At 39.4% G+C, this 23,798-nt stretch overlaps 2 protein-coding genes across 7 annotated transcripts in view; both read left to right on the top strand.

Annotated features, from left to right (window-relative positions):
• DNAJC24 (DnaJ heat shock protein family (Hsp40) member C24) overlaps positions 1-16,963 on the top strand; it is a 110,286-nt gene extending 93,323 nt beyond the window's left edge. Inside the window, exon 4 of the transcript XR_014512566.1 lies at positions 16,952-16,963. The gene's annotated coding sequence lies outside the window, so the exon portion shown is untranslated. The remainder of the gene's footprint in view (positions 1-16,951) is intronic.
• The window catches only part of ELP4 (elongator acetyltransferase complex subunit 4), a 151,310-nt gene that overhangs the window by 19,279 nt on the left and 108,233 nt on the right, over positions 1-23,798 (top strand). For all 6 annotated transcript variants that reach the window (XR_014510387.1, XR_014510388.1, XR_014510389.1 and 3 more), the window contains exons 4-5: positions 15,253-15,387; positions 22,107-22,246. Coding sequence is in view for 3 of the 6 variants with exons in the window: in XM_083437414.1 (XP_083293540.1) it covers positions 15,253-15,387; positions 22,107-22,246 (275 nt within the window). In the remaining 3 variants the exon portion in view is untranslated. The remainder of the gene's footprint in view (positions 1-15,252; positions 15,388-22,106; positions 22,247-23,798) is intronic.

Genomic DNA, 23,798 nt, shown 5'->3' with positions numbered 1-23,798 from the left:
ATTGACCTGTTTTAATTTTATGATGTGTGATTGGGAGTTTCTTGATCCTATAACCAAGACAAATATTGCTGGTTCTAGGAGAGGGAAGAGATGGTTTTATAGACCATAATTATGTTAAAACTGTGTAACTAAAAGACACGTAGAACATAAAAAAGCCCCATCAGCTGCCTAAGATATATTATATTACCACCCAGCAATTTATCCATCATCCTTTGAAAACACATTCATGCCTATTGTAGTCAAAGCTTCTTCAGGAAGTCAGCATTAAGATGTAACATTGTTGAAAAATTACACCCCTGTAAAAATCCTATAGAACAATATACAGGGGGTTTTAAACAGGATATTTAAAACATTTCTCTTCAGTCACTTCATCTTTCTAACAGACAGCTGTACTGCTGCAGACTAGAACATAATAAATTATAAAGTAAAAACTAAACCAAATTTTTATGTGACCTGATTACAGTGTCATGCAGAATTATTCTTCAGTATTTTGTAGAATCCAGAAAGTGTGCTTAGGAAGATACAGGTGATGAGTTGTAAGTGGGACACATTTTCATTCTAACAAGTGAAGGTTAGCAGGGAGAAGCTGTATGCTTCAGTGTTGTTGGTTTCATTGGTTTTTGGGTCCATTTAACCTCTGCTCAGAAGGATGCAGGTGGCGCTGTGGTCTAAACCACTGAGCCTAGGGCTTGCCAATCCGAAGGTCGGCGGTTCGAATCCCCATGGCAGGGTGAGTTCCCGTTACTTGGTCCCAGCTCCTGCCAACCTAGCAGTTCAAAAGCACGTCAAAGTGCAAGTAGATAAATGGGTACCGCTCGGGCGGGAAGGCAAACGGCATTTCTGTGCGCTGCTCTGGTTTCACCAGAAGTGGCTTAGTCATGCTGGCCACATGACCCGGAAACTGTCTGCAGACAAACGTCGGCTCCCTTGGCCAGTAAAATGAGATGAGCGCCGTAACCCCAGAGTCGTCCATGACTGGACTTAACTGTCAGGGGTCCTTTACCCTTTAACCTCTGCTCAGCCATGAAGCTCATTTAGTGTTCGTAACCAAATGCTATCAGCCTAGCCTATCTTCCAGTTAGAATGCATCTCCAGCCAAGAATTTCACTAAGACTGCAATCATTACCCCACTTACCTAGGAGTAACCCCACCCCCCCGTGAATTCAAAAGGACCTCTTTTGAGTAGACAAAAAAATATATATATACCACCCTTCATCTGAGGTGAGGATCAAAGTATAAAAACACAAAAATACATAGCATAAATGTATAATTAGGAGTGTGCTGTTGGTTTTCCTGTTCTTTAGCAAGGCATAACCAGAGTGCAAGGGAGCACAGGGTTCAGACTGGAGGCAAGGCTCTGGAAAACACAGAGCTCTGAAGTTGCTCCAGCACAAGTTGAAACTGAGCCCTTATATAGCAGTAGCAGCAGCAGGTGCCACCTAATTGTAGACACTGTCTATACTGCTTGACTTAATCGGACCCAGTCTTTTCTAGTAATTGCCTACTGCAACAGAGTGGAGGGTCCTCAGCCTTCCGCAGTAGAATCCTCAGAGTCAGAGGACAGTAGTGTCGTGAAGTAGCGATCCTGTGAGCAAGTACTGCTGGATGGGGCCCCTCAGGCAGAATGGGAGCATGTGATGGGGCTGGCTATTTGCCAACATCCCCCAGACCCTATAAATCTATGAGTTAACCTGCTGGGGGAGAGAAAGAACAGGCCATGTTTTAGACTTGCTGTTTGATGTTGTGTAGCTGGTGCCAGAGAAGAAGTCAATAAAACCTGGTAACCCGTTAGGTGCTTGCGTGTGATTGATTGATTGATTGATTGATTAACAGCTTGGAGGGAGGACTTGGGAAAGTGACCCCCTCCTTGACATGTAATACCACATCCTTGGGAGTGGGCACTGGCTCCACACGTTCATCTGATAGCAGCACTTCTGGAGCTGGTCCCGCATGTCCTTCGCCTTCAGTTTTAGAGTCCTCATCTCTGTCATCCTGTGAAAATGAATCTGATTCCTGGTCCCAGACATTAGTCACCAGGTCTTAGTGGCCATGGAAGAGATATTTTTCGTTCATTTTAGCTTATTCATCAAAATCCATTTTAAGTCGCCTTCTCCTTTTTTCAGCTCCTTCAAATCCATGGTTTTATTTTCCTTTCTTTCATTTGCCTAGATCAAACTTTGGCCCAGTTCAGATATAACAAGCTATGCTTTAGTGTTTTGTGAACAAACTGTACCAATAAACAGTACCTTCTTCTCCTTAGTGCATGTGTGAAGGAGATTGAAAGCAGTGAAACTCTGAACTAACCACCATTTCCGGTTACATTGAAACTTGGGAAACTATTATTTATTCTAACAATGTTTAATGTAAACAATCCAGGATCAAACAGTGGTTCTAATCCTCATTTGTTTGAACCAACCACCATTGAAAGACACAAGAGTTTCCCAAGTATGAATGTAATTGTAAAGTCTAGTTTATTTAAAAATTAAAGCTTTCAGTCGCCTTGTGCATGGAAGAGCAGCTGAGGGGGAGTACAGGAAACCAGTACAGTACTTAATGTGGTCCATTTTTATAACTCTTAACCGGTGTGGGCCTTTATTATTTTGAATGCTGTTGTATTAGCTACCATTGGTTTCTTTCACATTATTTCAGAAATATTATAATCTGTTAAACCTGTGCTGAATGACTATCATTGTGGTTTAAAATCATGTTAACAGTCTTTAATTATTATTATTATTTTAACTAGAATGCTTGTATAATTAAGGATTTGAGGTGACTGAAGCAAAATGATTTTTATTTTTATTTTTATTTACTTTCCTGAATTTGATTATGTTGTGATTGTTATTTCCACCTCTAGTTTTCTGCAAGCTATGGAAAGGATTTCCTTACAATTGATTTAATTGTATGGAAGAATTGTTTAAGGTGTTGTTGTTTTACATTCTGGAGATGCTACCAATCATACTTCCAAATGGAAGCTTGGTAATATTCTTAGTTTTAACAGAAGACAGACAAAGCAGCTAGTTGAAGGTAGTGAGAATTAGTGTCTGAAAGAGGAGGGAAAGAAAGTGTGGCCCTGCATCCTATTCCCAATTCCTCTAATCCTCAGTAGCATTACCTCTGCATGGGTCCTCATTTTTAAAACTTAAAGCATTCATAGGGTTGCCATATTTCAAACAGTGAACTGCCAACATGGGCTGCCAGGATTTTCCCTATTTCCACACGGACACTGCTGCCGACTGCAGTATTCCGGAAATATGTCTGGAAAAATCCAGATGTATGACAACCCTAATTTGGAAAGCATTTTCTGGAAGAGCAGACAGACTTGTGTGTGTTTGTCTGATACTCAGGGTTTTCCTATTCATCCACTGTAGTCTAACGTTTATGGTAGCCAGAGTTTATCAGATGCAGTTATGTAACATTTTGAAAGCATGCAAGGAATGAAGCAAGTTCTGTTATTGTCAATCAAACTTATATTATCAACTAAAATGAAGATTTTCCTCCTGCCTCCCCCCCCCCCACCAAAAAAAGAGCTACGGAGCCTATATTTAGTTTAGATCACTTTGTGCAACCCTTCTAGCACTAGAGAGTAAATCATCCCCACGTTATTCATAAATATGGGTATTGTAGCTTAGCACATTTTAAATCTGGATTTTGTTGTTGTTTAGTCGTGTCCGACTCTTCGTGAACCCATGGACCAGAGCACGCCAGGCACTCCTGTCTTCTACTGCCTCCCGCAGTTTGGTCAGGCTCATGTTTGTAGCTTCGAGAACACTGTCCAGCCATCTTGTACTCTGTCGTCCCCTTCTCCTTGTGCCCTCAATCTTTCCTAACATCAGGGTCTTTTCCAGGGAGTCTTCTCTTCTCATGAGGTGGCCAAAGTATTGGAGCCTCAGCTTCAGGATCTGTCCTTCCAGTGAGCACTCAGGGCTGATTTCCTTCAGAATGAATAGTACAGCACAATGCACATTTTCAAGGAAGTTCTTTAATATTCTGACAAAGATGGACATAGTAGAAGCAGTGTCCATGACCAGCCACCTTTGTAAAGAAGAATGAGGCCATCTCGAGTTACAGGGATTTTGGATGCCATAAAAGTTAGACTACAGTGAATGAATAGGTTAAAATCTGAGTATTAGGCAAACACCTGAGTTTGCTGTGAGTATATATGATGGTAACCTTAACTCACTTTCTGATATTTTATGTGCATGCAAAAGTATGCCATCTGTCTTCAGACTTCTATTCCTTAATGTCAAACTGTTTCCCCCAAGTGGTTTAAATTTCAGAGGGACATTTACATTTGTGCTAAATGTATATGTGCTTTCAATATCCAACATCATTTTGAAAATGAGCATTTGTGAATACAGAGCCTTTATTTAAAAATTTATCCATACATGGGTGTGTTTGGTTTTTCACTGAATAAATCCCTGCTTGTTGTTCTTATTGTGCTAATGCTCTTTATTCTATTTTACTCATACTGTGTCATTGAGATTCTCCTGATCTATCTAGGAGAATAGTAAAAGAGTAAAATAACGGGATTATCCTTTCATATATATTTTATTATATACTAAAAAAAATTAGTAGTTTAAACATAGAAAATAATAGATTTGACTTAGACCACTTACTTACTTAGAAGTCATTTTTTTATTATGCTTTTGTATTGGATCAGATTGTTATAAAATGTGTGATCTTTGCCACCTTGTGTGTAGCAATATAGAAAGCTGGTAAACAACATAAAGTGAAATGAAATGAAATAATAAAAAATGACATCTTCATGTTCAGAACCCAGCTACTGTTCCTCATTTATCATTTAGCTGTTAGAATTTTTGTAGTTAATACAAAGATTTGAATTTAGGTTCTGTTGGCTTCAGTTGGTTTAAATAAAAAAAAAGCACAGGACCAAGTTTCATTTGAAGAAATTAACTCTACAACCACTTGTTTATATTAATGAAAAATAGGGCTTGACTTTGTCCAGGAAAACATATTCCTATTTAAATAAAAAATAAATGGTTGTTACTATACATAATATACTTTAAGTAGTTCCTTTCCTAATTGCCTTTTTTCCAATGTCCTAAGTTTAAGGAACAACACTTATTTATGTATCTTTGAAAAATTACTATATAAATATCACTTCAAACAGGAATTAATTTAGACTCATACTTTTTTTCCCTTAATCATAGCAGCAACAAAACTGCAAATGATTATTAGTACATAATAGATAATATTTAAAATTCTATTTTTTAAAAAGCGAAAGGATCAAAGAAGTTCATTTAAGAGGGATTTCACATACAGCATGAATTATGTCGCTAAATAATAGCACAGTAGTACTTCTCCAGCATTGTAAAATAGCTTAGAGAGAAGTATGATGCCTGTAGTTAGTGTAATGCATTGGTAATTAAGAGGGTGTAAGGTTAAGCTTCATTAACTGTTGTAGGACTGTGGCTTGGGTTTTATTATGCCCTAGAGAACAGAAGAAGAGAGGGAGGTCAAACTATTAGAACCTGATTTTGTTTAGTGCATCTGCCAAAGTAGGCAGAACAATGTAGCAGTTGACATAAGGAACAGAAATTCCTAACAGATATGAGGAAGATGCATTCTGATGTAGAAAAGCAAGATATTTAGTTGTACTGGAGAAGAAACCATTCCTGTGAAGGGAAGCTGTGAAAGCACATATCATTTTAACTACATTAAACTATCTCTCCCTCCCCTTTCCCCTGTTCCTTTTGTTTACAAATCTCCCATAAAACCAGTTAATGTGAGGAAATCAGGGTTTTTAAAGTATTAAAATCAAATGGTTAAAATCTGTTTCTCCCTTCTCTCACATGGGGTGAGCCAGGTTGCAGGAGTATGATGGGCTGGTATGGAGAACAGATTTCCCCACACCTCCCATCCAGTAGTCCTGACATGCTTACTCTGCAGTGGTTTTGAAAAATACGTACTGGCGTCCTGTCCCCGACACTGTTCCAGTGCATTATTTGTTTCTGTGCACATGAACCTGGGAGTGAAGAGGAGGGAGGCATCCTGTCCTCTGGACTGTCGCAGCCTTTCTCAACTTGTGGGTCCCCAGATGTTGTTGAACTACAACTCCCATCACCCTTAGCTAGCAAGGCCAGAGCTCAGGGATGATGGGAGTTGTAGTCCAACAACATCTGGGGACCCACAAGTTGAGAACCGCTGGTAGTGCATGCTTACGTCTGTACACATGCAGTTGTAAATGAGGAGGAGGGAGAATCAGGGCTCTCTTGAGCTCTGAGGATCCTTGTGTGTGTCTGTGTGGGCACCGTGAATCATTTTTATAACAACCTAATTGAATAGATTTACCTTTCATTAAATAGCTGTTGGATACTTTAAAGAATCTCTTAAAGTTACTTGTTAATTTCCCGGATACAAGAGGGAAACATTTTGTAAATTTTGTCCAAACATTTTACCTTCCCAAAGTAGAGATTTATGTTTAATTGTTTGTTGTTGTTTTTAAATCCTTTCAAAATCCAAAGTACTGTGAGAAGTCATTTATTTATTACATTGAAGCGCCACATTCCTACAAGTTGCTCAGGGTGGTAGATACAATGTCCCCTCCGGGACCCCATTTTGAAGTAGGGGGATTGGCTCAAGTGCACCAGTGAGCTACATAGCTGAGTGAGGTTTTAAGTATGAATCTGCCCGTTTCTGATCTGATACTCCATAGCCACTATGCTAAACTGACATATATCTTAGAGGAGCTATTTTTAATGTGTACAGATTACATGTTTTTAATTGCAAATTCACAATTTTGTTTCAAATTAGGCATATTTACTTATTAGCATCGACAGTTTATTTCTGATGAGGACTGTAATTGACATTTTCTTTTTCTGCTCCTTCACCATCATCAGGCTAGTGACACTGGGATGCTATAGTCATTGTAGACTGCATTAATTTGCATTTATAGACTGACATACCTCTATTGCACACGATTTGGGATTGGGGGTGTCTTAAGTATTTGCAAAATATTTGGAGGAAGTCTAGCGCCGAGGGCCTTCTGGCGGTTCCCTCATGGCGAGAAGCAAAGCTACAGGGAACCAGGCAGAGGGCCTTCTCGGTAGTGGCGCCCGCCCTGTGGAACGCCCTCCCATCAGATGTCAAAGCGATAAATAACTACCTGACATTCAGAAGGCATCTTAAGGCAGCCCTGTTCAGGGAAGTTTTTAATGTGTGATATTTTAGTGTATTTTTGGTTTCTATGGAAGCCGCCCAGAGTGGCTGGGGAAACCCAGCCAGATGGGCGGGGTACAAATAATAAATTATTATTATTATTATTATTATTATTATTATTATTATTATTATTTTATGGATATACCTCAATTGTATGTATGAGGCAACCACATGCTTGCTTTCTCATATGTCTGCAGCACAGATCAAATAATGATCTGCCTTGTTTCCATGTTGTAACAAGAAAAACATTTGGGAATTCTTAAAAAGTGCTACTGGTAAAAACAAGGGGGAGAACGCCGTTTAAGGAGAGACCACATTAAAGTGTTTCTTCTGGCTCTCAGCCACAAGATTTTAATGTGCAGCCTAGGACATTTGGTCACCTCTGCTACAGTGTGAGGCAGTCATTGCAGCAGCAGGTGTGCCCCTCATTGTAAGAGGCAGAATATAAAACAATGAGAAGCTTAGTGAGTTAAGTGACTGCTTACATGGGATTTATACTAATGATAATCTCTTCCAGAACAATGGCCTATGGCTGCACTGAATTGTTTTTGTATATAGCATACCGTTATCTTTATGTCAATTAAAGTGTTGCAGGTGTTACAGAGAAAACGGACGGCAGTTTTATTGAATACAACACCTGGGAAAGTAATTTAAATTGGATTATAGCTGCAAAAACATTTACATAACATTTGCCTTAAAAAACATTTAAGTAGCTTATTTTAATATTTGAAACAATGAGCTATATTACAATTAGCTTAACCAAATAATAAAAAACAACTTTGCTTATAGATGCTGAGATTAAAAATATTCAATTTTATTTTTACTTCCAGATTAGTATCATTCTGTTTTATACTTGTTTATTCAGAAGTAAGTCTCACTGTGCTAATGGAGTTTCCTCTCAGAAAAAGCTTCCCATAAATTACCCCAAAGATTGGTTTAAAAAACATCTTCTTTCCTTATTATTTCCCTATTATAAAACCGTCTTGCCTTCTAGTAATTCATTTTTCTGGTCAGCAAAGACCAGCAAACATTTTTCAAAAACTTTCTTTGCTCTGAGTCATGTCAGGGTATGCAATAAAACTTTGGGGGCCTCAGTGGGGTCTTCTCTGGTATCGTCATGGCTTTGGAACTAGCTACCCAGGGAAGTTTGTCAGGCTAGTGTAATGTAAGAATCTGAATGTAGAGTGAATCATTTTTTATTCACCCAAGAGCTTACAAAATGGGTCTTTAAAAACTTTTTAAAGCGCTAATATAGCATTTATATTTGTCTATATTGCCATGAAGATTTTAGGTAGAAATTTGATGGATAAATATGATAAATAAAGTCACTGGTCCTTTTCAGGTGTTACCATTCCATGTGAAGAAAACGGGGGGGGGGGCAACAGAAACAAAAACCAGAGGTAAAAATTCACACAGTCACCTCCATGAGCTGAGGGTAATAAGAATGACAAGGCAGAGGGCAAAACTAGTGAGCACAACTCTGTTACCCCCCCTCCCCCACTTCTCAATGCATTTTCTTCTCATGGAAGGGTATTTTTGTGAGGCAAATTCTACTTAAAAGTCAGTATTGGATCCTCTGTACATAGCTTGGTCTTGGGTGCAAATATATATGTGCCAAGGACACAGGAAGCTTCCTTGTGCCAAGTCAGAATATTGGTCCATCTAGGTTGTTTTTGTCTATACTGACTGGCAGCAAATCAGTAACCCCACTGCCGCAAACACATTTAAAAGTGGGTAAAAGCCTCAGCGCCTAGGGCTTGCCGATCGAAAGGTCGGCGGTTCGAATCCCCGTGGCGGGGTGCGCTCCCGCTGTTCGGTCCCAGCGCCTGCCAACCTAGCAGTTCGAAAGCACCCCTGGGTGCAAGTAGATAAATAGGGACCGCTTACTAGCGGGAAGGTAAACGGCGTTTCCGTGTGCGGCTCTGGCTCGCCAGAGCAGCGATGTCACGCTGGCCACGTGACCCGGAAGTGTCTCCGGACAGCGCTGGCCCGCGGCCTCCTTGAGTGAGATGGGCGCACAACCCTAGAGTCTGTCAAGACTGGCCCGTATGGGCAGGGGTACCTTTACCTTTTTATAATGTTATTTAATTATTTATTGGTTATTTATCTAGTTTTTTCACTAAATATATATCTAGCTACATTTCAGCCTTCATGAGATTAGATACATTTTTGAGACCATGGAAAAGACAACATAAAAAAGTAATCACCTGTGTTTGTTTTTTGTAAATATGATGATGAAAAATCAATCTGAACAAAATGGGCTGTAGCCAACAAAATCATCCCATTCGTACAAAGACTTACACTTGTGCAACAGAACTTTCCTTCCCTCTTTTCTCCCCACACCCCTTCAAGTCCACTCCAGAGGGTTTGGGGAAACCCAAAACAGATGGGGAGGCACACAGTGGAGAAGGGGGAGGGGAAGTTCCATTGTGAAAGTGGAAGACCTTGTGTGAATGGGACAACTGTGTTGGGTACAGTTTAATTATATTAACTGCTGGTCTGCAAATGGCAGCCTTGGAAGAGGGTCAATCTGCTTTTGGGCAGGCACTCGATCATACTGTTCAAAGCATTTTTACCCACATCTACTTCTCACACTGCCATTTGTCTTTTGTTGAATCTCCTGTCCCTTAATTAGGAAGAACTCCGGCTCAACTTCTGTAACTTATCTTAGTAACAATGTTACGATTTGTTCTAATGAGATAAATGGTGAGTGAACTTCAGCAGAATCACTTCCTTGAGCACATCTCATGCCTCTTGATTATAATTCTTATTGTACTCAAGTCTGCTTGAAGAGTAGGAATCATGAATTCTATATTTAAACCTTGGATCTGTTCCAAGACTCTTACAGATAATTACAAATTCAGTTTGAAACGAGGGAAGAAACTTCTAGGATGGCAACCTACAATACCAATTTCTGTTTTAAAAAAACTAACTTGCTTAATGTGAACTATTGTTGGGTGATTGTTCTGTAGGCTTATAATAGAACCTGGTAAGAAAACGATTTAACTTTATTTTTATAAATTGACTTTTGAATTCCTATAGTTTGTCTTACTGTAGAATAAGGTTACCAAACATCCCTGTTTCCCAGGGACAGTCCCCGGATTTACAAATCAGTCCCCTGACAAAATCCATCTATTTAGTAGGAAGTTGAAAAGTCTCCCCGGATTCATTGAAAAAGATCTGGTAACTTTACTGCAGAAAGAAGGAAATTGGATCACTCAGCTGCCCTTAGGGAGGTAGTTCTGGTTTGGGTTATTGGAAGTTGGAGTCTGAAACATTTGGAGGGCACCAGGTTGGGGAAGGCTGCTGTACAGGCTACAGGGAGAGGAATGTCAGTAGTTGATGTAGCAGAAAGAAGTTCATTTAGATTTGTCTAACAGATGGCAGTGGATAGCAAGAAGGGGTCATAATTTGCTTACTCACTGTTGTCCTAATGATCAAAAATCTCAACAAAGGTAAGCAAGGAGTGTACACTGTTCCTTGACAATTAAGTCAATTTGATTTATAGAGACACAACACTGAATAAAGTTTCTTTAAGCCAGACTATTGGAATATTAACGGAGTGTCTGACTACTATTCTGACTAACATATATATTCAGGGAGTAAACTTTTTAAAAAGAATGATTGTTTTAAACATCATATGCCATTTCAGAGCATTCAAAGCATTTCAGATTTATTTTGTTATATTCCTTAGTATTTCTTTAAGCTAGATCACTATTCTCCCTGTTTTGCAGATGCGGGACTAAGTGGCAGAGGCTAGATTTGAACTAGGAACTTTCTTATTTGCAGCTCAGTTTCTTAGCTGTTGCTCCACACCAGCTCTCATTTAGCCTATGTTTGGTATTCTGAGTCGTGATCCCCCTCTGCTTCTGGGTCACTGCATCAAAATTGAGATTGGGTGTCTTGCAAAGGTACACTCTAGCATGCTAATTGCACTCTGGCAACTCATGCCATAGAAATAGGATGCCAGATCCATTAGGTAGGCCCTAGTATTCAAAAAACATTCAACACATTATCTCATGCACATAACAGACTGAGATGTCTATTACTACAACACTTGGTCAGCTGCAATATCCTTGCAATCTTTTCAGCTGATTAGCAAGTTAGCTCCCAATTGGTAGAATGCCTATGTAACTAGGCCAGAAATAAATAAATAAATCAGCCCTGTCAAGTTGGTATCTCCATTTCCACTGCAGTCACTGGTCTAAAAAGGAAATGCAAATGCTACAGTCACTACCACAAATCATTTATTGCTACATTTGTACAAACTTTTCTGACGTGTCAGTATTTATTTATAAAACACATATGCATCTTTTATCTTTTTTAAAATTCCCCAAGGTAGGAATCAGAGAGAAATGCAAACTTATTTCAAACTTATTTCAGTATGTGAACTGAAACACAGTTATCTTTTGGAATTCACACTTCTCAGAAATATTAGTGAAAACAATGTGCAAATATGCGTATGGGGGGAGTTGTTGGCAAAAATGTTTTTAATTATATTAGGCAAAATGATGTACAAAAATGTGATAGTGGGAGAAATGTGTACGTAAATGTATATGATTTTGTGTGGGGATTTAAGAAACTCAAAGTGATGTGGAAAGAGAACACATTGAAAAAAATGAGGAACTTAGAAAAACCAAAATCGATAGATTGATCCACCTTCCCCAAGGTTATAAAATTATAACATTCAACAGGCATTAAGATAATATTTTAAATGTTTATTTATATGGCTCCACAACATAGGAATGTGTGTACATTCAGCTATAAAATGTCTACATTAGAGAACTCTGCATAAGTTATTACATACTCGAATATTGTATGAGATGTGTTTTGCAACGCCACCCATGTCCCTTTTGCATGATAAACCCATTTTGCGTAACAGGTTTGTATATGTCTGAGGGTGAGTTTGACTTGAGTAAAGGATAGCAGGTAAATGGGATCATTGGCAATTTTTCAGTTTTAGATCAGGATTGAATTGTCTCGCCATTTGTCAATGAATGGGTTCTTTAATTTTGATGCCTTGGCATGCTTGAAATAAAAGTAAAAGGAGAAAATCCAAACAAATAAATGCATCTGTTGATCCCAATGGTTTATTCCTAGCAGAGTCTTATTGTATGGCATTTCTCTGCTTTTAGCACTTTCCCCTAATAATTGGCTTTGAACTGCTGGGACTTCCCATGCATGTGACAGGCTCTGGTGGATTGAGCTCACAAGACAAATAGTGGTTCCAATGGTCATGTGCTGTAGAGGAAAATAAGGGGCTCATGAACCTGGGAAGGTAGCTCATCTATGATAAGGAAAACTCTGATCCTAAACCTTTGCTGCCTTGTTGCAATACTCATTTCTGAGAAACGCTTCAGGAGTAAACGTCAAGGAAAAACCCACACTTGCTGCCCTGCAGCCTCCATAATGTAATCTTATTGTTATTATCGTTGTTGTTGCTTTTATTTGCTTTTCTATTACACTTCTTCACTGGTATATCAACATTAGTACAACAACTGTTGCATTCAGTGTGTGTGTGTGTGTGTGTGTGTGTGTGTGTGTAAGGGGGGGGAATGAAAACTCCTTTTCATGTACTTCCCTTCCACTCCTTCCCTGGTTTCCTCTCTATTCCCAACTTATCCACATCTACTTGTTCTTCTAAATTTTCCTCTCTCCTCTTTATCGCAAGTTATAACTTACGTTGCTGAATTCTGCTCATCCTGCTAGATTGACTGTCCTATTATAATAATTTTTCATATATTCTATATATAACATCCAATCCTCATTAAGTTTTTTTATCTGTTTCTTATTCTATTAGTCATACCCGCTAGTTCCGCGTATTCCAGCATTTTATGATGCCACTCTTTTGTTGGAACCGCGCCTGTTCTCCACTTTTGTGCAAGTAAAATCTGCACAGCTGTGGTCGCATACATCAATAGACTCACTTGTTTTGGGAGGACTTCTGTCCTTACTATACCCAGACGGTAAGCTTCTGGGTTTGTAGGAAAGGATCCTTTAAACCTTTTTTTCAGTTCATTCCATAATGTAATCTAGCTCCTGTCCTATGCTTGCCTTTCTCTTTCTCTCAGAATCAGGGAAGAAGGCATGCGACTTACATGTGGTTTGGATTATTTTTGCCACTGCAAATATCTCTGATGTAATGCAAGAGCAAAAAATATTTTTGTGGGAGGCCAACCCCAGCCCATGTGCCCATAGTTCACCATCCCTGGAATAAAGTGTCACTATAAATAAATGATAAATGGCTTTAGAATTGGAATGGGCTTTGTAGGCCAGCTAGTTCATGTCCCTGCTCAAAGCAGAAAATCCATATCTAGAGCACCCCCCACACATGACTTTCTAGTCTCTGCTTGAAGACCTCCAATGAAGACAGCCCATTTCCAGGTACTTGGTTCCCTTGTCAAACTTCTCTTAACATTTTAACATTTTTCCTAATGTTCAGCTGAAACCTACTCTAATAAAACTTAAACAGAATAGATCTAGTCCTGCCCTCTGGGGTAGCAGAGAACAAAACTTTGTTCTCTTATTTGTGTTAGTTCTTGAGGCATTTGTAGAGTGCTAGCATGTCTGCTCTCATCTTCCCTGCATTCAAACAATATCCAGTTATTTCAACCTTTCCACAGAAGACTTGTTTTCCATACCTCTGACAGGCTTTGTTGTCCTCCCCTGAACCCATTTCAATTTGTCTCTTATCAGAGCCGCATCTAGGCTCCTTTGTACCCTTGGCAAGGAGTTGTATTGGCGCCATCCAACCCTTGTGCTCTTGGCAAGGAGATGTATTGGTGCCTCCAAAGCCAGGATAGACCATGAACCAGAAACTCAAAAAGTTTGTTTTTTGTTGCCTTTCCTGCTCCACCAGTGACTTCCTTTGCAGTCATCATGGTCGGGTCAGGTCTGCTTTGCTCTGTCTCTCTCCTCTTCCTCCTCCTCCTCTTCTTGTCTGGTATTGCTTGAGAATGCCATCTTGATTGAAAATGGTATCCAAACATAGACAAAAATCTACTACTTGATCATACAAAACTTGGTTCAAATTTTTTTAGAGTTGGCCTAATACTTACCAAACTGGTAAACTGATTTCTAAAATATATAATAGGCTAATTAATGCAGCCTAAAATTGCTTAAGTTTTTTTGGGGTTTTTTGCAACCATATCACTCTGTTGATTCATGTTCAGCTTGACAGACCCTTTTCATAGATACTACTGCCAACCCAAGTATCTCCCATCTTATTCTTGTGCATTTTATATTTGCCTAAATGCAGCTTTACATTTGTCTCAATTGAATTCCAGCCTAGTTTCCTATCAAGATCTTGAATTTCAGTCCTGAAGTATTAGCTATCCTTCCTGTTTTTGTGTGTTTTTCAAATCTGATAAAGGTTCTCTCCACCCCTTTATCTAAGTCGCTGATGAAAATATTGAAGAGCACCTGGTCCAACCCAAAGGTAGTCCTCTCAAAATTCCCTTGCAGTTTGATGAAAAACTATTAATGAGCACTCTTTGAGTATAGTGTTCCAACCAGCTGTAAATCTACATGCTGGTATTATTATGTGGCCCACATTTAATTACTTTCCAAACTGAATATAAAAGGGGACATTGTCAAATGGCTTGCTGAAATCATTAGAAATTATATTGACAGGCTTCCCATAGTCTACTAAGTAACCCACTAAAAAAGAGAGATCAGATTAGTCTAGCTAGTAGGATTTATTCTTGACAAATCCATGCTGTTTCTTACTAATCACTGCATTGTTATCAGGATGCTTACAAACTGACTCCTCTGGTATTGAAGTGAGACTGACTAGTCTGTAGTCTCCTGGATTCTCCTTCCTCCTCTTTTGTGAAAATTGGGGCAAGATTTACCTGTGTCTATTCCTGTGGCACCTTATTCATTCTCTGGTATTTCTCAAATATTATAGACCAAGGTTCTGATGGTACGCCCACTGGTTCCTTTAGTACCTTGAAGTGAGCTTCCAATGCCATCATTAATGTTTGCTGTGAGCTGTTAAATCTTCTTTAACAATATTTCCCTAAATGTTTAATAAAAGCAGCTCATCTAAAACATTTATTATTTTTCATTCAGGAACTTCCCTCACCTTTGTTGAATACCGCTGTAAGTGAAATAGAAGAAGAAGCAACAGCAGCTGTGAAGTCCAAACAAGATTCTCAGGAATCCATGAGAATAGCCTGGCGTTACCAGAACATACCAAAACTGGAGGTAAATTTTATTTCATAGTAATTTCTTCAAATAATGATGTATGGTAAACTGAAAGTATTTCTTGACAAAAATTTCCTGTTAAAATGATAAGCTAACTACACCATTTAGCACTTATTCCAAAAAGTGTTTTGCCCCACCTTAGGCTTATAATATTAAATAGCAGAGTGGAAGAGCACTTAATAACTCTTTCATCCTCTGTTGATTAGCCATTGAAAATATTCTTCCAGTCACTTTGCTGGTGTGGGGAATGGCTGGGGGAGGTATTTTGGGAGGAGTCAGCATAAATTGTTGAACACCTCTCTCTTTTCTGTTGATTCTCTCCACAAATGGACCCACTCAACCTTTTGTGTTTCATTAGCAAACATTGGCTTGGGAATTCTTGTGTAGTACTACCATAAGTGGGCTATACTGTCATAAGAACAGTAAATATTAAATTGTAAAGGCTTCAGCATCAGAGCTGTACAATTTACTACACAGGTTTTCAAGAAGTATCCTTTCCATTTATACAAGAAAGCTTTATAAATTTATCTGAATATAGAAGCGTTTATATAGGTTGAATGAATTGTACTTAGATCCCTCTAGTGAAAGCATGGAATTGAATCAAGCTGTTGACTTGCTTATCCATGTGCGTAATAAGTAAAGTAAGCACTTGAGATTATATCAGCTTCACTGTCACTATAAACTAATCGTTATGAAGGCAGCATGTAAGAAACAAGCCCAGTGGTCAATTCTACAGAGTTTATGGTTGTTAGTGTTTTGTGAATTATATTTCTCCCTAGGCTAGCTATTTTCTTGTGCAGAATAATGGTATGGTGAAATCTCTAAAATTACATGCAATATTTTGGTGTCCATAGGAACTTGCTTTGTTTGGCTTTAGTATTTTATATATCTGATGTAAGTGTAGTGAACTGCCTAGTAAGTTCAGGCTTATTCTAAGGAATATAATTGGAATATGACAAAATGATTTTACAAGGCTTGGCATGTTTGGTTTTCTTTGTAATTGCACAGACATGTCTATGTATTCATATCAGAGAGAAGATTTATATATGATGACATGCCAAATCAAAGACCCTCCAGGATGGTTATGTGACCTCATCAATTTTTATTAATATGAAGCTTGATATAGCATGTTGAACCATCACAAAACAGACTTAGTTCATATGTGGAGGTAGGGGGAAGGAATACAAAAATTTGAAAGAACTGGTATTTTTGAGAAGTACAGTTAAGCTTCCCAGTTTGCTCCAATAATATACCATGTTTCATTTTATATTATAATGGAGGTTATATGTGATGAAAATTGATGTGAGGTGTAATCCAATTTAAACTGGTGGTTGCATAGCTAAAGCTTTATTAACTAAGACCGGACTGAGGTCAGAGTTGGGAACTACAAGTAAAAACTCTCTACGGTATCATTGGGAATGCTCAGCCTCCTGGCAAAATTGTTCGGTCATGAGTAATTGTGGTAGAGCAGATATCCTTATACATTCCTGATGCATGCATAATTCTAGTGTTTGCCACAGACCTCTGAACAACTAAATGCCAGGTGCTTATGCTCCAGTTCCAGCCACTCTTTAAAACTACCTTGCAATCCTTGTCTCTGAATTCAGCCTGTCCATCAGTCAGATATTCATTAGCTGCAATTCCTGCATGGCAGGGGGATGGACTGCATGATCCTTGGTGTTCTTTCCAACTCTACAATTCTATGATTCTATGAATCATTTCTCCATTACCTACCTTGTCACTTCTGTTTGTCAGTACCTTCCTCTCTGCCTTGGGTGAGTCTGGACAGAATTCAAAGGGCTGCAAATGCATGAGGGTTTTTCAGCATCCACTTCCAGGGCAGTCTGTCATGACCCACAAACAAGCTGTCCCCAAAGATCAGAGGGACTCTCTAGGACAGCAGTCTACTAGGGGACTATAACTGAAAGGAAAATTGGCATGTGCTCAAATCCATACAGAAGTGCTTTGCACACAGAAAGCTGTGTTCATCCTGTCAACTGCTCCTGCTCTCCTATTTCCTAGCTGGCACAATTTATTTATTTAAGGTAACTTGTATCAGGGCTTTCAGACCCAGTACCAGAAGTTTGCGTGGTGCAGCAAATACCATCATCTCTTTGTTTTTGGTTTTTAAAGTTTTATTAGCACTAGAATAAGGATTCTTCTTTTAAGGTCAGTTTAAGGATTCTTCTTTTAAGGTCAGTTACTTATTTCAGGGCACAGCTCTGATAAGAAAAGTGCTGGGCTGCCCGCCCAGCCCTGTCCCCACAGCACCACTGCCACTCTCCACTCCATTCTTTGGTAAGCTTGTGGGGTGCACCAGGGAAGAGCTGAAAGGACCAGGAGGGTATCTTGCACAGGCCTCCCTGAAACCTTACACCAGTCATGACACCTGTCCAGTATATCTTTAGTTTTCCTGAGGACTAGTTGGAAAATAAAGAGCAATTTTTTTGGGGGGGGGAGAAAGTCATTTTATACATATGTTATGTTTCCAGATTAAATTGGTAGGTATCAACCCAACATACCAGAAAATTAAATCTCAGTATCAAAAGTATAGGTAAATGTATCCTAACTAGTAATTGATATTTTTAAAATACAATGTATCTTGTAATTTCCACACAAGCATAGAGGAGTGAGTAGTGGTAGAGAAATTTGAGAGATCCACATTAGTTTCATCCACTTCATGCTGGCTTGGAAATTTTAAAGGTGTTAGGAGGATCTCTGACTTGCAGTTTGACATCTCTAATGTTGCAGGTACATTGTCTGGGCAGCAAATTCCAGAGGCTTGGGTATTTGCTTAACTATTTTATTTGTAATTGGCTACCATTTGATAGGCAAAGTAAAAACAGTAGGTATTCTGTAGCTTGTACCAAGCAGGTAAAGTGTGTGTTCTTTTACCCCGCTGTCCCCCACCTCTCTCTCTCTCACACACACATATACTCCCTCTTTTAATGAATGAACTGCTTGTATTCTTAGGGCAATATATAAACTGTCACAGCATGAAATCAATTTTCTGCCTTGATTCATCCTAAATCTGAGAATTTCTAGCACATTAGTATTGCAATTAGAAATGTTAACGGCAGACGGTAGCATAAAGACATATTCTGCTCCATGACAACTTAGGTTATTTCTCCTTGTGCAGGCTAGCTCATAGGAATCCAAGGAAAAGGTAGGCTTGAAACTGCATTCAGCTAATAAATTTATTATCTCACGCTTAAGAGAAATGTATTTTTTCCTCCCTTTTGCTCTGTCTCTGTGGTCATGCTGCTGCTAAGATAGATTATTCATGCTTACTTGATTCAGGTGGGCTTTTTGCAAGCTTCCCCACTAGGCCTGGGAATGTGGTACATTGAGGTCTATTCATAGGCTTCTGACATAGCCAGGCTTTTATTGCCTGGTGTTTTATTGCGGCCAAATCCTAGTCTCCACCCAGTTTGTAGGCACTGTGCTTATTCTTTAGAATCAAGAAAGGTTATCACCTACCTTAATCCATGCAACTGTGTGGATTAGGGACACCAGTGTTCCCCAGGATTCTCAAAGAGGATCCTGGAAACTTCTTGTTTCTTCTCTTTTGCTGTCTGTACTAAACTCTCTTGGGCCTCAGTGAGGATTTGCATCTGAAATAGGCAACCTGGAGCTTTTCTCAATGAAGACATCAGATCAAAGTTCAGTTAGTCAAGGCCTTTCTAAAACATTAAGGGGGCTTGGACTTACACAATAAAAAGATGAGCTCTGGCAGAGATTGCAGTAAAAACATTCTGATCAGTAATCCGGATAAAGGATAGATTATAGGGCAAAGAACAGCTCTTGTTTAAATTGCTTTGAGAACGCCCAAACGAAATAACTTGGAACTTCTGAATTTATTTTTAAACAATACTCATATTTTATTTTATTGTCAGATTTTGTTCTATTTTATTACACTTTGTAACATTTAATAACTAAAATAATAACACAGCATTTTTAAAATAATTGCTAAGTACCTTCTGCATTCTGGTATAGTATAAGAAACCAAGGTTATAAGAAAATTTGTTTCTTGTTAGCAGTGTTGAATTTGTTACTGTTTTTATTTTTTGCTTATTAAAGCTTTACTTTTTCTGTTACCTTAGTTTTTTCAAACAATGTATTGTTGGAATACAGTTTTAATGATCATTTTTTACTGATTGTTTTTAAAATAAAAACCATAATAGACACAGAGATTTGATTAATTTTTGAATTTATATCATTATAAATACAAAAACCTGGTATTCAGCAGAGCAGTTCATTATGTATGAATGGCCACCCACAAGTCTGGCCAGTTTTCTATAAAATGTGCAGGAGGATGTGAAGTTAAGACACACAACAGAACAAGAAGGTAGAGTGACAATGAACAGTGTTTTCTTACTTTTGTATGTGTGCAAAAGTGGAGCTACAATAACTTCTAGCTTATGTAAAAATTAAAAAAACATTCAAATTGTCATCATGCTACAATACAACTTTTTCACAGCAAAATTCTGTAGATGTCTGCTTAGAAGTAAATTCTGTTGAGTCCAGTGGCACTTAATCGCATGTAAATGTGTCTAAGATTGCAGCCCCAGTAACATATTGTTCGTTTGTTTTCATGTGTTTGAAACAAGAGAGAGAGAACACAATAGAAGTTATTCCTCGAAATGTTCATGCATGCAGCCATTAATATTTTAGTTACCTGGCTCATTTACAGTAATTTGAAAGAGTAAAACAAAATTCCTATTATTTGTAAAATGACTTTTATTATAAAAGTAATTTGAAAATTTGATTCTTGAACTGTTCAAAATATCCAAGTGATATTTTGCCTTTTCTCTCTGGTTACTGCAATCTGATGAGAATAAATGGGATGAGGATGCATGTTTCTGCAGTTCACATCTCCAGTTACACTGGGAACCATTGAACACACAAAAAAGCTGCTTTTGCAGTTCCTTGGGGCATCTTTTCTTCATTCAGCAGTCAAACTGTGTGCACAGTTGCCAAAACTGGACTGGGAATCATTTTTAGCATCAGTCACATTATTGTGCCTCTTAGTATTGTCAGCAGCAGTCACATTTTTGGCACTTTTGGAATATGACTCCAGACCATTTTTCCTTCTCATGATTCTTGAAGGAAAGTGGAACAGGGCTGCTACATAGAGACTTCCCATCCTTCTAAACATGTAATTGGTGTTCTCAAGCTGATAGTAATGTCCATGTAATGAGAAGGGTGAACTGTCTGCATCCTCTGGTGAATCAGGTCATGATGGCTACATAATCTCTCAAGTGCCAGAGGCTTTCTATAGGCATCCTGGGCTTTCTATAGGCATCCAGTTGGCCACTGTGGGAACAGAATGTTGGACAAAATGGCCCACAATGGCTTCCTGTATGTTTTAGTCAATGTGTCAGCACACTGCTCTTATGTTGTTTTTGTTGTTGTTATTTTTGTAGAAACATGGTTATTTGAAAGCAAAGTACTTTTAGCTAGGATACTAATCAGTACGATAAAATATCTTCAGCCTATCAGATAATGCCAAAATTCATGTGTGTCTTTTGTGTATATAGAAGACTACCTCCACCATATGGATATCTGATGGTGGCAGCAGAAATAAAGGACCTTTGTTTCTCTTACTGGCTGTATGCTGAAACAGCAGGCATAGCTGAACTAGAACATGGGCAAGGAGACGCATGAAGTACCGTATTTTTCGCCCTATAGGACGCACTTTTTCCCCTCCAAAAATGAAGGGGAATACAGGCTTTCGCTGAAGCTTGGAGAGCGAGAGGGGTCGGTGCGCACCGACCCCTCTCGCTCTCCAGGCTTCAGGAAGCTATGATCAAGCCTGGGGAGCCTGCAGGAGTTCCCGCAGGGCTCCCCAGGCTGCGGATAGCAGCCTGCCACCCGGCGCGCAGGGCGCCCTGAAGCAGAGCGCCCCTCACGCCGGGCAGACATCCGCAGCGTGGGGAGTCCTGCAGGACCTCCCGCAGGGCTCCCCACGCTGCGGATAGCAGCCTGCCGCCCGGCGTGCGAAGTGTCCTGAAGCAGAGCGCCCCTCGCACCGGGCAGACATCCACAGCGTGGGGAGTCCTGCAGGACCTCCTGCAGGGCTCCCCACGCTGCGGATAGCAGCCTGCCGCCCGGCGCGCAGGGCGCCCTGAAGCAGAGCGCCCCTCGCGCCGGGCAGACATCAGCCAGCCCCACAAGCTCGGGGACAGCGGGGAGGCAGAGTGCCACCATACCGCTGTTCCCCGACCTGGTTTTGGGGGGGAAATAAAGAAAAAAAATCCTTTATTTCCCCCCTCAAAAAACTAGGTGCGTCCTATGGGACAAAAAATACGGTAAACAAAACACAATTGCTGTGTCACCAGTAATATTTGCTGTAGGAAAAAGAGGGAAGACCGAGCTGCAAAACAGCAATTCCAGCTTCAGCCTGAGTGGAAAGACCAAAATAAAACTACTTTTTATTTTGTTTGGAGGGTGCCTGGAGTACCTCCCTGATAGCCCGGCCTGCATGGTTGCTTAATTCTAACATACACAATAATTCCCCAATGGCTGAGGTTTGCTCCATGGGAAAATGTGTGTATGTGTCAAAGGGGTGGTGGTATTGTGACCACTTACATTGGTGTAGTGTACACTTTAGTAGTAGTGTACACTTAAAGTGCAGATTATGTGAATAACCTGTTGAAAAAATGGGTATTAAATTTTTAATTGCATTTTAACAGGGGAAACATGCATTGTTTTCACAGGTGACCCAAGCAGCCTGTTCAAAATTTGGACACTACTTTGATTTATCAAAAACAATGGCTCCAGAATTAATCCAAAACATAAAGTGGTACGGCTTTCCCCTTCTTGAAGAAAAAGCTTTGTATCCTGATATAAAATCATGGTGAGTTTGAAAAGTTTCTAATTTTAGTTGTTTGCCCAAAAACTGAGGAGGGTTTGGAGGACAAATTTCATAGGCATAAAATTGTGTGCAAATAATTGTACTGTCAGGAGTAAGTTGGCCAGGCATCAGTATTTATAGCAAAACCCTTTCATTGCCATATTCTAAGCTCCACCCCTTGCAGGAGTTTCCTCTCTTAATTGCAGAGATCTTGGACTGGACTACAACTACATGTTGTAGTAATGATGCTTCTCTGTGGGACCACAAAATGTAGTGGAACTAATCTGCCAAGACCACTGTTATATCTGCTGCAGCTTATTTTTTAAACATGTGTCTAAATTGAGCATTAATAAATCCTGTTGTCTCTGATTAGTGGAACTTGTGTGGAAGGAAGACCTGGGCATTGCAAGGGCCCTTGCTGCACCCCATGAGCTCTGCACACAGATGGTCTGAGGATGACTTGAACAATTAGCTTTCCTCGATATGCAAATTTGCTTTCAATTTGCATATTGAAGTAGTAGGCTGTTTATTGTTTTAATCTGCTGGTGCTAGAGTTTGTTCTTTAAAATATCTTTATACAATTTTCAATACAAGCAGAAATATATACTTGCGTTGAGAGAAGAGAGAAAAAACGCATAAATACATAAGTAAAAAAGAAAAAGAATAGGAAACATTCTCTGGCATAAATAGTTTTTTTATTAGGATAATTATATATTTTTTAAAACTATTGAATGCTTTATATATTTTCTAAAGACCTGCTCAGATATGTGAGCTGCTGTAGGATGGCTTTGCCCTGAAATTTATTACTGGAAAAAAATATGTATACTACAGCCTCCATGCAAAGCCATACTAGTTTGGAAGTAGAAGGCAGATTTTCTGTCACCATAGTGTCCAATGAGCATAACACTCTTTTCTGTCTCTCATAAGAATGAACAACAAGTATTTATATAAAAGAGAAATGGGTAGATTCGTGGATATCATTGGGTAGGGATTAATTTCCTCCCAGCTCCATTCACCACAGCAGTCCTAGTCGCCAGGATCAGACTGATCTGCAGAGCAAATGTTCTATATAATCTATAATCCAGGGACAATATTTTCATGGGTGGGGTCCCCCCCCCAAAAAAATTTGGCATCAATAGCATGCTCCCAAACTTGACCATAGCACAATGTTACAGAACGTTGAGAACTGGCTTTTAGATATTCAAATAATTCTTTCTTTTCCAGATGGTTTTCTTGCCAAATCACTTGTTGGGCCAGATTCAGGTACCCCAGTTTGCTAGAGAAATGGTGAAAAAACAGTTGGGATGAAGATGATATAGGCTAGAACAGCTGGGCTGCCCCCTCAGACAGAAGCCAATATGTTCTTAGGGAGTTTTGCCACTGCAGCTGCCACCATGTACGTGACAAGGCAGTTTTAAAAGCAGCCTGTGGGAGCTGCACCACATAAAACAGCAGAAAGAGTCTCATCAAAGAGTACACAGTATCCTACTTTATACAGAAAGAGCCATAGGTTTGAGTTAAAGCTAATGGTGATTTATATAAGCCAGTGGTTGCC

The sequence above is a fragment of the Podarcis tiliguerta genome (assembly GCF_965153285.1).
Source record: "Podarcis tiliguerta genome assembly, chromosome: 1".
Lineage (NCBI taxonomy): Eukaryota > Metazoa > Chordata > Lepidosauria > Squamata > Lacertidae > Podarcis > Podarcis tiliguerta.
This window is presented reverse-complemented; position numbering and strand designations above follow the sequence as displayed.